The following is a 14,495-nucleotide window of genomic DNA, read 5'->3' as shown; positions in this document are numbered from 1 at the left end:
AGCAGAAAATTAAAGCTAAGGCTGTCCTGTAAACTGTTTAAAGTTTAAAGTTATGCCTTCACACACAGATCTCCTTAGCAGAATTAGGAAGAAATACAGGCAAGACATTTAAGGAAACTTTCTCACTGATCACTGGCTGACCACTAAATTATAATAAACCAAAAGTGAAGTTTAGGAGAGACCAGGCTTAAAAACAAAAACAAGAGCATAAAATCAACAACAAAAATTTAAAGAACTCAGTGGCTACACAGTGTGGAGAATACAGATTTACAAATTAGTTTAGAAGAGTCACTAAGGAAATTAACAAGAAGAAAAACAAGCATGAAACCAAAAAACCCAGGAACGGCAACCACCCCTTAAGTGAAAAGAGGATTCTGATACTGGAATTGTTATAATACATTATCTAAAATGTCCAGTTTCCAATGAAAAATTACAAAACCTGCAAAGAAATAGGAAAGCATACCAATACACAGGAATAAAAGCTGTCAATAGAAATAATCTTTGAAGAATCCCAGATGTTGGATGTAATAGACACGAACTTTAAGTCAGCTTTTCTACATGCATTCAAGGAACTAAAGTAAACTATGTCCGATGAATTAAGGGCAAGGAGAGTATGATAATTAAGTCTCACTAAATGAAGAATATCTGTAAAATGGTAGAAACTATTAAAAATAAATCAATTCCAATTCTGGAGTTGAATAGTACAATGACTGAAAGAAAAAATTCACTAGACAGCTACAAATTACAGATTTGAGCAGTCAGAAGAAAATAGCAGCAGACTTGAAGATAGGCCAGTAAAGATTATCTAGTAAGAGGAACAAAATGAAGACCGAGTTGAGAAAAGTGTATAGAAACTCATACATCCATTGGCACATCATGATAATTACCAATAAACATTTAATGAAAGTCTCAAAGGAGAAGAGCAGAGAAATAGGGCCAAAATTATTTGAAAAGCTAGCAACCTAAAGAAGCTCAACAAATTATAAACAACTCAAAGAGATATGTAACTTTCCACATCAGAGTCAAACTGACAATTTCTCAATAGAAACCAAGGAGGCCAGAAGATGATTAGAAAATTTCCTTCAAAATGTTGAAGGTAAAAGACTGTCAACCAATAATTCTAGAACTAGCAAAACTCTTCTTCAAAAATGCAGGAGAATCAAAAGATAATCCACAGCATACTAGAAAATATTTGTAAAACATATGCCTAATAAAAGATTTGACCCAAATTATATAGATAATTCTTAAGACTCAACAATATGAAAACAAATAACCCAATTTAAAAATGAGCCAAAAATCTAAATACCTCACCAAAGAAGACATATATATGGCCAATAAAATCATGAAAAGATGTTCAATATCATCAGTCATTAGGGAAGTGAAAATTAAACAGCCATGTACACTTCACACCCACTGTGATTATTATAATTAGAAAGACAGATATTGGCAAATTTTGGAAAGACTATGGAGAAGTTGGAGCCCTCATATATTGCTGGTAGGATTTTAAGGTATTGCCTTGAAAAACAGTTTGGCAGTTTCCCCAAAACATTAAATATAGGGGCACTTGGGTGTCTTGGTTGGTTAAGCATTTAACTCTTGATTTCAGCTCAGGTCATGATCTCATGATTCATGAGATGGAGCCCAACTTTAGGCTCTGTGCTAACATTGGGAGCCTACTTGGGATTCTTTCTCTCTCTCTCTCTGTCCCTCCCCTGTTCTCTGTTCATGTTCATGGTATCTCTCTCTCTCTCTCTCTCTCTCTCTCAATAAGTAAATAAACTTAAAACAATTTAGTGTTTATTCATTTTTGAAAGAGAGAGAGAGACAGAGAGATTGCAAGCAAGGGAGGAACAGAGAGGGGGACACAGAATCTGAAGCAGGCTTCAGCCTCTGAGCTGTCAGCACAGAGGCTGAACTGTTAGCACAGAGCCCAATGTGGGGCCCAAGGTGGTCTCAAGCTCACAAACTGTGAGAACATGACCTGAACCAAAGTCGGACACTTAACTGACTGAGCCACCCAGGCACCCCAATAAATAAACTTAAAAAAATGTTAAATATAGTTACTCTATGACTCAACAATTCCACTCCTATTCATAAACCCAAAGTAAATTGAAAACAAACAGCACAAAATCTCATACATAGGTGTTTATAACTCTTGAATAATTAGGTGGGTAATACTGCCATTTGCTTAGGTAGAAAAATGGAAAAGAAGCAAGTTTAGGTTAAGGGAAGGGAAACTTGTCTTTGGAAGAAGTTAAACATGTAGTGCTTTTAGATATCTTATGAGAAGCAGGGAGCTGGATATCTGATTCTTGAGACGTAGAAAAATGTCAAGACTAAGGCATTGACATAGGAGTCATCAGCCTAAATATGGTAGTTAACATAATGGAGCAGAAAAATATTACCTAGAGAGAATACGTTCTCCAAAAGTAAAAAAAAAAAAAAAAAAAAAAAAAAAGGAAGAAGTCCAGGCCAAACCCTGAGGCACGCCAACTTTCAGACATCAGAGAGGAGAAACCAGCAAAGGAGTCAGAAAAGGAACATCCAGTGAAGTGGATGAAACAACATAAGGCAAGGGAATATAGTTTCAAGAAGAAGGAGTTAATTCTATTGAACGTTGCTGAGATCAAGTAAGTTACAGAAGGAGAACCTGGACACTGGATTTGGCAATATGTTGACCAGTCACAGGAGAGTATCAGATGTGGAGTAATGGAATGTATTGAAGAGTGAACAGGAGGTGATTTATCAGAGACAATGATGATAAGCAAATCTTTCAAGAAGGTTTGCCTTGAAGACAAGCAGAGAAATAGGACAATAGCAGCAAAATTTTTATTTTGGTTACTGTACACCATGCTGAGGATTCCTAGTGACCAAAATGCTTTAAGTACCCCTCACCTTGACTAAACTTCACGCAGCCCTTTTCCTGATAGGCTCCTAGCCTCCCTTCTTTGACAGCATTTACTTTAAAAGAAAAAAATTGTGGGGCACCTGGGTGGCTCAGTTGGTTGGGCGTCTGACTTAGGCTCAGGTCATGATTTCACGGTCTGTGAGTTCCAGCCCTGCATCGGGCTTTGTGCTGACAGCTCAGAGCCTGGAGCCTGTTTCTGATTCTGTGTCTCCCTCTCTCTCTGCCCCTCCCCCACTCATGCTGTGTGTGTGTCTCTCTCTGTCAAAAATAAATAAACATTTAAAAATATTTTTAATAAAAAAAGAAAAAAATTGTAGTTATAAGTTCTTTCTCTGACCCTTTAAGATGTAAGTCTTTTTAAAGGGATCTTGTTAGTTTCATAATAGAAATTGTCTTTCTCAAGGATCTGGGAACCATCTCTTTAAAATATATTCAAGAAAGAAAGTATCCCAATCTCCTAGTTTCTGTAGGAAGGTAATAGCCTAACTTCGGCAGGGCTTTGCTCCAAGTTGCATAACTACCTCTCATCATAAAGATATGTGAAGTTTATTAGCGCACACTGGTGGTCTAAGACCTCTTCCTAACATTCTCTAATTGCTTTTCACTTGCTCACCTTAGCTTTAAAAAACCCTATTGTTCTTTATTTTGATGGAGCTTCATTTTCGTATTACAATAGTCTTGAATAAATTATTTAGAAAATGTCAAATGTTCATCACAGCATTATTCATAAGATTGTAGAAGTGGATTCAAGCAAACTACCTATCGATTGACAAATGGATAAGCAAAATATGGTATATTCATGTGGTAGGATATTATTGGGTGATAAATAAGGGTGAAAACCTCACAGGGACTACAATATGAGTGAACCTTGAACACATTACACTAACTGAAGGAGGTCAGTTTAAAAGATAACATGTTGTATGATTTCATTTATATGAAATGTCCAAAACAGGCAAATCTATAGACAGAAAATACATTAGTGGATGCCAAGGACTGGATGAGACAAGTGATGTTAGTGATGTGTGCAAGGGGAATGGGAAGTGACTGCTAGTGGATCTGAGGTTTCATTTTGTGGTGATGAAAATATTCTAAAATTACATTATGAAAATAGTTCCACCACTCTGAGAATATACTAAAAACCACTGAACTGTACATGTTTTATGTATGCAAATTGCACCTCAATAAAGCTGTTTAATAAAACAAGTTAAAAAGAAATAATTGTAGCATAAAGTCCTTTATGACAGCCTGATAGGAAGATAAAGCAAGCAGGACAGTGACTAATGGCCAAGTAAAATGTTTGTTTACTTCATAGAAATGTCTGGAGCTGAGTCTCAGTGCCTTGATATCAACATTGTCAAGTTAAAGGAGAGCAATTATCCCAGAATTGGTGACAATAATTTCACAGAACAATACACAATCAGAAAGAAGGGGGCATACCTGTGATCTATTTTAGTCTTTTAATGAGGGCCCCAAGTTAACAATGATGGGCAGAAGGGAAAATACCAAGAATGCATACTGTCTTTAAGGGTTTTGCAAACTGATCTTTGCAATATTTAATTAGAAATTTTCAATCACTTTATTAATATGCTTGTATTAGTATGTGTGCACCAGTATGGTGCTTTTTATATTCAGGATGCTAGTGCATACATTTCCTACTACCACAGACAGTCATGCCAGCAGTGTCTATGTGAATCAGTGAAGGGCTAATAATACCAATGCTGTCATGTGTTGGGCAACAACATGGGATATAGGCCTGCTCTTAGGTGAGGCATGCCCTATGGGGAAACCTTGTTATATAGCCTGGAGACAGGACAGTACTCCAAAAACTAAGTGTTGTCCAAGTGCTGTTCAGAAGTGGGGATCGAGGAGTTGAGAAGCAATAATTGGGGCAAACTCTTGCTTGGACCAGGGACCCCACAGGGCCCTGGTAACAGCACCTGTCCATGACACCTGGCTCTGAGCAGGTTGCCACACTAGGTTTAAGGCAGCAGAAACACACTAGCATCTTGTTTCCTGGAGAATTTAATAAGGTGAGCATTGGTCTCTAATAAAAGTCAAAGCAGGACTGAGAGTCACTTAACCTCTGGAATCCTGGCATGATTGCCTTATTAAATTTGTTTTTCCTGAGATCTGAATGGACTAAGTTTTGGGGAGAGAGAAGGTGATGTAGATCAGATAGTTAGATCTCAGAGTCTGGAAACTAGTGACACTCTGACTAGCATCTTCCCTCTTTGAAAGCTGACCACAGCTTATGGTGACTAAAAGGGGTTCTCCAAGCTTAAAGAAACAAAGACAGCCCCGTTATATGCTGGGTCCACACAGATGATGACCAGGCTTCTGGCTGTGAACATCTTGCTGATCATGAAGATCTGCAGCAGGAACTCTCTGAGTTTAATGGCCTTTACCCATTAATTTTTGAGTTTTATTGCCTTTGAGTAAATTTTTGAGAGCAAATATGACCTAAAATTTTAACTTCTGTCAAATGATCAGAATTATAATTTTGACTATAATGTTTTATAAACCTATATCTTCAAGGGTAAACATTTGTTCTATATTTTCAGATGGCTACCCCAAAGAAGAAATGATTTACAGATGGAGAAAAAATTCAGTTGAGGCAGCTGATCAGAAATCCTGGCGGCTTTATCAGTTTGACTTTATGGGCCTCAGAAACACTACAGAAATTGTAACAACATCTGCAGGTAGGACTTAATTTAAGGAAGTATAACTTTCAAAAAAAAGACTGACTTTTCTTCCCTCATTCCTAAGGCTACATATAATCAGACTCTTAATGTAGAATTCCATCATGCATATGCTTTAACTACTTATATTAGGGCAATCATATACCTCAAGTGATATTTGAGGAAAAATAACCAATTCAAAAGTGAAAATATTTTTTAAAGTTTTAATTGGTATGGGAAAAGGATGATTAGAATGGTCTTTTTTAATCAAAAATTTTTAATTAAGGCTGTATTTGCATCATGTCCATAAGCTTAACTAGGATTCCAACTATTGACCATATTTATATAAACTGATTTTAGTAATGATGGGAGTATAACTTTCCACATACATAATAAAATATTATTGATAATCTCAACATGAAAGAAGCTGGTGTGAAATGCCCTTTGCATTTTAATTTCTAGTTTTTTTCGTATCCTTTACTCTAAACTTTATTTTAAGCTTTGTATTTCTTTTCCAATATATTGAACAGAATAATAATCCACCAATTTGATTTCATTAAATGACTCATATGCATATTAAGATGAAAAGAAGTGATTCATCTATTAATGTATTTGGATGTTTGGGGATTTTTGTTTTATGGGGGGTTTTGTTTGTTTGTTTTCAGTATTTACTTATGCCTATGGCCTACTATTTTGCAATTGATTTACTTTTTCCAGGGTGTGGGGTGCATATGGCTTTAAAGCCAGCTTTTCTACTGATCTTATTGTTAATGTGAATAGTTTATTGGCACTTAAAACTCCATAACAATTTTTTCACTGATGATTAAGATTAAGATATAAACTTTGATAATTAGAGGTAAATACCTTTAAAGGGGAGTCTGAATTCTTGATAGAATAGTAAAATATAGAACATTTCCACATTAAGAAAAGTCTGAAAATCCCTGATTAACAGAGAAAATCAAAACTTCCCTACAGGTGTCATGGTGGTAAAGGTGAGAAATGGTGTCTGTGTTTAAATATTAGACAATGATAAAGTTAAAAGAATAAAAGATCATAATTTATTTAAATAAGCTGTGGAAGCAGCAAGAAGGGAAATGTGTTGGAGAGACTTTTTCCCAATTATGAGTCACCTACATTAAGAATGTAATTCTGCTCCTTGAAAAGTTGAAATGTACTAGCAGACCTTTTGGGTATAAAGCGGCCCAAAGGAGGGTAACTAAATGAGAGAGTTGTCCTAGCATTTAAGTGCCAAATATCAATGCTGTTTTTCTTCTCTTGTTCTCTGAAAGATGATGTTAAAGGATAGGAAATCCAAAGGCAACTAAAACACAACTGGCCCAGGAGTTTTGAAATCCACTGTTAAGAGAATATCAGCACAGGGAAGTAGCAAATAGAGGGGGCTGTGGAGTCAAGGTAATAGTCTGAGCAATTATGTGCTAGGTGTTACTGTTACCAGACAGAGAATTGGTTCCAAACTTAGGTTCAGCTACTTGCTGCTCAAAAATCAATACTCAAGAGACAAGTGATTGTGGGAGAGGAAATGCTGCTTTATTCAGGAAGCTTGTAACCTGGAAAAATGGTTGACAAACATCTCAAAGACCATCTTCCCCATCCAGGTGAAGCCAGAGGGTTTTAAAGGGGAAGGCATGGGAAAAGGGAGGGGTCTGTGTGTGGGAAAGCAGGTGCCCTGGCGGCTAGTCCTGTGTCCCCTGTGTCGACGTGACCCTGAACAGACTTGTTGGTATCAGTGGCAGCTGTTTTCAAATGTAGTGAGGACTTAAGTTCTGGGAAAGTTTCATCCTTCACTCTTTAAGGTCAGGGGTCTGCAAATCTCAGGGAAAGTAAATTCTACTACATATTAAAGGGCTTAGGTCTGCAAAGAGTGCCTAACTTTGAAGTAAGTTAACCCTTAAGACCGGTTGGAGTGCTATCACATTACTGTTCCAATTTAAACAAATATGGAAAACATTCACTGGCAGCAAGAAGATTTCAGTCTCGCTAGAAAAACATGGTAGACATTAAAGGCTTATGAACAAACCAAGAATCTATACACCAGCATAACAAATAGACATTATATTAAGCTAAATTCTACGCAATGTTTAGGGCTGTCATTTATAAGAAATGACAGTTCCCCAGGAATTTTTTTTACTTGTTCCAGGAAGTCAATGAATGTATTGACATTGATAGATGGATGTTCTCTACCTGCTCTTCTCTGACTTCTGTTTTTATTTGAACTTCATATTATGTTGAATCTTATAAATCACCCCTTCCTTTAGAAAATAAGAACAAAATGTATTCTAAATAAATTAATCTATATTAAAAAATTAAACTCACTTGCCTCTAATAAATCAGATGCTGTGTAATATGGGAGTGAGATGTAAATGATGGATTTTCATTCTTCATTTCTAAACGTCTCGTGGGCCCAAGGTGGTTGCCACACTCCAATGCTTATTGTAGCAGACCAGAATGCTCTATATCCTATTTCCCCAGTGGAAAATCCTGGAAAAGTTACTATGATCAATTTTACACACTCTCTCAGCTCCCTTTTCCCCCTTTTCTTGCATACAATCCAACCCTAGTGAAACCCAACCCTCTACCCACTCCAAACCACACCCATGCAGCATTATGGAGGAAAAATAATAAATAAAAGCATGTTATTTTTTCATCATTACTGTCTTTTGAAGTTGTTGGCCATGAATTTCAAGAGGGTTTTAAGGTTATCATATTACATTGTTCTCGGTGTTTCTCAATCTTTTATTCATTATCACTTCTCCTAAGGAGTCTTTTTATATATATTTTAACTACCTCCCTTAGAAATACTGATACTAATGATATGCTTGTATATATTTTCATGTATTATGGCCTTTTGGAGGACTACACATAGCAATATCAAAGACTGTCACCTGTCCCTCCAAAAAGAATTTCACTCCCACAGGAGTAATATCACCTCCATTAAAATTTACACTGGAGTCTATTTATTCTTCCACTTTCTTGAATGGCCAGTTCCTATTTTGCTCTTTGTCCCAACCTCATTCTTTACTTTCCACTAATGATCTTGCTTTTCACTGTTCCTAGAATATTGAGGAATTCAGAGGATGTCCAACACCTTTGCCTACCTCTTGCAACCGCTCCCTCATAGTGCTGCAGATGAACTCCCATTGCTTACCTACATATGTACCAGGTCATCTTTCTTTTCCCCTATACAAGAGATTGCTCCAACACATCTCCTTCTCTCACACACTTTTTTTTTTTAGTTTCTGCTTGATCATTACTACCATCTACTTAAAAACAAGCTTTTATTTAAGTAATCTTTTTTAAAAAAATGGTTTACAGTGTGCAAAAAAAGACTGGTTTCCAGTCAGGTCTCCAGTGTGCAAAAAAAATGACACACACAAACTGGGTAATTAAGAAGAAGATAATGAAGGGTAGAAACTATATACAATCTTGCTGGCAGGACTTATGCCATATTTAAATAAGACATTGTTGTAGGCAGAATAATGGCTCCCAAAGATGTCCATTTTCTACTCCCCAGAACCTGTGAATACATCATGTTACTTGACAAAGGAGACTTAAGGTGGCAGATGGAATTAAGGTTGGTGGTCCCCTGAACTTCAGACTGAGAGCTTATCCTGGATTATCTAGATGTGTTCAATATGAAAGAAGGAGGGATAAGAAGAGAGTCAGAAGACAATGTGACTGTGGAAGAAACTCAGAGAGGTACAATTTTGCTGGATTTGAAAATGGAGGAAGGGGCCATGAGCCAAGACAAGTGAGAGTTTCTAGAACCTGGAAAGAGCAAGGAAATGAATTCTAGAACCTCTAGAAGGGAACATGGCCCTACTGACATCTTAATTTTAGCCAAGCAAGACATATATCAGATTCTGACCTGAAGAACTATAACATAAAAATGTTTTGTTGTTTCAAGCCACTAAGTTTGTGGTCATTGGTTACAACAGCAATAGGAAACTAATATAGACATATTGCAGTAATCTCTAGTTAGTGATATTGGGAAGCTATTACCACTTAGCTGAAGATGCAAGAAAGGGGAGTGGTTACTAGAATCTTGAGAAATAGTTGCAGTGAAAGGGCTGTATGGCAGCTAGTATCACTTTCAGCAGATAATCCAGCTGAACTGCAGCACTGAGGCAGGAAAGGATCCTAGGAATATTTGTCTTAACCTCCTTTACCTCATATTTTCTGTCCCTTCTCCCCAAGGGCTAGAAGCCAAAACTCACGGAAATTATATGGTGTGGTCCAGGCAGAAGCTTCCTGGGCATAAAGCAGGTGGAATAGAGTATAAGGTAGATATGAAGGGGAATATCTAGAATATGATTCCTCCACAAGCTACTGTCCTATTTATGCCTGTTGCAGCAAACTCTTCTAAAGAGTCCTCTAGTCTCACCGACCCAGTACCTTCATGCCTGTCTCTGGAGCCCACCCCAGCCAGACTTTCCTCTTCACTATTCCACCAACACGATTCTCAGCAAGGTCACCAGGGACCTCTAAAATGCTAAGCCTCCTTCTCTCTCTATGACTCCTCTTACCTCTTCCCTTAGTTTCCAGGACACACCTCTCTTAATTATCCTCCCCTTGATGTCTCTTCCTCCACATTTTGTGTTGGACCTCCATCTTCTCCACATTCTGTTTTTCTGGGAATGCCCAGGACTCCATTTTCTATCTATACTCACTCCTCTGAGTCTCATCCAGGTTTCTGTAGTGTGAACTCCAAAATTTACGTCTCCAGCTCCAGATCAAATATCTCATAAATTCCAGCCTCCTGGACCCAACTACATGTTCAAGATCTCCCCTGGGATGTCTCAGAGACCAGTCCCACTTAGCATGTCCCAAACTGATGCACACACAGGCAATTCTAGCTATAGTTTTTCCCTACCAGGTGGTGACCTTTCATTTTCTCAGGCCTGAACTCCAGGATCATCCACTCTCCCTTTCTTTTATATATCAAATCCAAAATATCAGCATATGCTGTTGACTATATTTTCAAAATATTCTAAATATGATGGTTCCTACCAATTGCATTGCTACTATCCTGATCTGAGTCACCATCAACTATTTCCTGAATTAGAGCATTACCCCCCTTATTTATCCTCTTGATTATAGACTTGCCCACCTATGGTCCACAAGAAAGTGATATATCATTACTGAAGTCAACATTCCTCCACTAAAAACTGTTTCATGACTCCCCTTCTTTCTTAGAGCAAATGCCAGTCTTTATGATCGCCTACAAAGCCCTGTAAGATCTACCCCCTGATGTTCTGCCCCCAACGTCTCACCCAAGCACTCTCTCTGACTCCACTTCCATCATATCAAGCATGTTCTCACTATATGACTTTTGACAGACTGTTCTATGCCTAGATGCCTTTCATCAGGATTTCTGCATGACTAACTCCCCTATGTTCTATAAGTTTGTGCTCAAAAATCATCTTCTCATTGAATTCTACCCTATGAGCAATCTCTGCCTTCACTAGTTGATATAATCTATCATATAATTTATGTATTTATTAAGTTTATCTTTTTTGTTGTATTACATTAAGGGGTTATTGTCTATGTTGTTAGCTAATTATATGAAACATGTAGACTGTTCTTGGCTCCTAGTGATGTTCTCCTAAACGAAATAGAGAGGAAAATATTTGAGTCAAGGATATCAGTTAGGAGGTGGGTATGAGTCTAGGAAAGGTCATGAGTGTTATCAGAAAGAAGAGAAAATAAAGAAAAGGAAGTATTATATTTAAAAGACTTTCTGTCAGTCAAATGGACAAGTCGAGTAAGTGATGTGTATATAGGATACGACGAATACCAAAAGCAAAGAGGAATGAAGTAAAACATATTGGAGCAATATGTGATCACATCACTACAATAGGATTGGACATGTGTTGAAGGGAATAATGAAACCAGCTCAGATATTCTAGATGAAAATTCTCATTAAGTTTCCTCAATGGCAGATATGACTCCAAATCTAGTAGGCTTATCTCTTACCTATGAATTGGGGGCTGAACAAGTTGATGCCCATTTTTCTGCAGTAGAATCATGCTTGAAGGGTGTCTATAACTAGTCACACCCAAAAGGTGATACCCATAAGAACAGATCTAGATCTGGGCACCTAGCCGGCTCAGTTGGTTAAGCATCTGTCTCTTGATATCAGCTCAGGTCATGGTCTTATTGTTGTGAGATGGAGCCCATGTTGGGTTCCACACTGTCAGCACGGAGCCTGTTTAGGTTTCTCTCTCTCTCTCTCTCTCTTTCTTTCTCTTTCTGCCCTTTCCCCACTTGCACATGTGTGCATGCTCTGTCTCAAAATAAATGAATAAACTTGAAAAAAAAAACAGGTCTAGATCAAATAGTTTTTGGAATAATGCCTGCCTGAGGTTGGATCCCTCCCTGATTGTCCTAGCCCATGGAGTTCTTTGCCAGAAGGGAATACAGCTGTTAGATTTCACTTGCACTTCCAAGGAGATTCCTGGGATCTGACTTTGTGCAGTATCCATTCTGGCATCTGGCTGTAAGGCTTTGAGTAAAACATTTCCCCAAAGACCTATAGAGCAGTTTGGTAATTAGGCAATCTCAAATACAGCACAATGAGCTGGATGACTTTGACTATAATCATGCCAGCTAATATGGGGCATCTCGGTGTCTCAGTGGGTTAGGTGTCTGACTTTGGCTCAGGTCATGTTCTCACAGTTCAAGAGTTCAAGCCCCATGACAGTCTCTGTGCTGACAGTGCAGAGCCTGGATCCTGCTTTGAATTCTGTGTGTGTGTGTCTGTACCCCATCCCCCATCTTGTTCTCTCTCTCAAAAATAAATAAATAAACTTAAAAAAATAATGCCAGCTCATGTGTAATATTCCAGTTATTATTTTAAATGTTTTACATGCACTAACTCATCTAGATTTCACAATTCCCACACACTATTACTCTTGCCATAGAAGAGTGGGCTTCAAAGCATTCCAGTTCCACCAATAACTTGCTGTGGGCACACTACTTTATCTTGAAAAGCTTTGGGTTCTCTAGAACCCCAAACAACCCTTATAGACATAGGATGATTATGTTGCGAAGAAGTGTTAAATGCAAAGTAATCTTTCTGTTAAAATATCAAGACAGATAACTCTAATATATTTAGGAAGCTGTGAAAGAGCTCATAATAGGCTGATTTCCTCTTTAATATTTTTATGCAAACTTTGTTGTCTTAAAAGTACTTTTAACTACTATTCATAGATTCAATAATCTAATAACAATCTAATATCTCTTTTAATTGCAAAACAATTCCTGGAAGAGCTAAAATGTTCTGGACACTTCTTCATCTTAGTGAGTCCCCAGGCTTGCAAGGACAAGGATTTAGAATTTAGTGAGAAATGTTTCAATATAAATGTGTCCCATCAACTGCTGCAGGAACACAGAGGTAAAGGAAGAGGTTATTTCTGGCACTTCACATGTGATCAGGTGTTTCAGCATCTCCTCACCATTTTATTTGTTTAATTTTTTAATGTTTATTTATTTTTGATAAATAAATAAAGAGAAAGAGAGAGAGAGAGAGAGAGAGAGAGCACGAGTGGGGGAGGGGCAGAAAGAGAGAGGGAGATACAGAATCTAAAGCAGCCTTCAGGCTCTGGCTGTCAGCACAGAGCCCGACACGAAGCTCCAACTCATGAACCATGAGATCATGACCTGAGTTGAAGTCGGACACTTAACCAACTGAGCCACCCAGGTGCCCCTCCCCACCATTTTCTATAGGTCACCAGTATATTACAAGATACCAACATCAGTGTTAGCAGAAGTGTTTCCTAACCGCAGCAATAAATTAGGAAACACTGCATACTGCATTCTCCTCCTGGAGACGCCCAGTGTGTCTAAACAAGGTAGAATTGTGTTAAATAAATCAGTCTGTGTTTAATTCTGCACTTTTCAGATGATTATACCAGAAAATACTTTTTTCATGGAATAACCAACAACTTCCTGGGCAGCATTATTAATCTGAAAAAACATCATTTTGGGCATTTCATTTGGGTATAATAATAATGTTGTTTTTTGGGGATTTGAAGATTTATTGAATACTAAATGTCATCATTGAGGGAAAAATGCAAAAAAAAAAAAAAAAAAAAAAAAAGAATAGCCCCATAAAAGCAACATACTAGTCAATAACTGAGCTTTTTACTTGGAAAATATGGAATATTTAGATGTGTCTCTCACATGTACTCTGAGAGAGGAAAGGAAGAATTGCATTCTGCCACAGGAAGCTTGCAGATTTATTTGACATTTAAATTTTTATCATGAGGAATACTAATTTCCTTCAAGTGAGATTATTTATTTTTACCAATACTGTGGCCATAAGAAAATTAGATTAAATCTGAGCTTATACTTTAAAAATTTTTTTTAACGTTTATTTATTTTTGAGACAGAGAGAAAGACAGAGTATGAACGGGGGAGGGGCAGAGAGAGAGGGAGACACAGAATCAGAAGCAGGCTCCAGGCTCTGGGCCATCAGCCCAGAGCCCGACACGGGGCTCGAACTCACGGACCATGAGATCGTGACCTGAGCTGAAGTCGGACGCTTAACCAACTGAGCCACCCAGGCGCCCCTGAGCTTATACTTTTAAAAAGTTTTAGAACCATAGTCAATCTTGCGTATAATATACCTGTAATGAAAACATTCTTTACATGTAAAAAATATTCCAATACATATGTTTATTAATTAATAATCGTTATGTGCACTGTTAGCCATTGATGGGCATTAATTATAGCCTGAAAACAATTATCATAGATTGTTGTTGATTATTGGCAGAATCCAGATTATGTGAACCAAGAAATTGATTCCTTAGTAGAATGAGTGTTTACAAAATAAAGTAAAAATTACGAATAGTTTTTTTTTAAGAATTTCTTTATTTGGCAATCTCATT

The 14,495-nt window shown here is 37.5% G+C and overlaps 1 protein-coding gene across 4 annotated transcripts in view; it reads left to right on the top strand.

The window, feature by feature from the left end:
• GABRG3 (gamma-aminobutyric acid type A receptor subunit gamma3) overlaps positions 1–14,495 on the top strand; it is a 711,486-nt gene that overhangs the window by 616,875 nt on the left and 80,116 nt on the right. For all 4 annotated transcript variants that reach the window (XM_049613938.1, XM_049613937.1, XM_049613936.1 and 1 more), the window contains exon 6: positions 5,470–5,607. In XM_049613938.1, coding sequence (XP_049469895.1) covers positions 5,470–5,607 — 138 coding nt within the window. The remainder of the gene's footprint in view (positions 1–5,469; positions 5,608–14,495) is intronic.

The sequence above is a fragment of the Panthera uncia genome (assembly GCF_023721935.1).
Source record: "Panthera uncia isolate 11264 chromosome B3 unlocalized genomic scaffold, Puncia_PCG_1.0 HiC_scaffold_1, whole genome shotgun sequence".
In the NCBI taxonomy this organism is placed as follows: Eukaryota; Metazoa; Chordata; class Mammalia; order Carnivora; family Felidae; genus Panthera; species Panthera uncia.
This window is presented reverse-complemented; position numbering and strand designations above follow the sequence as displayed.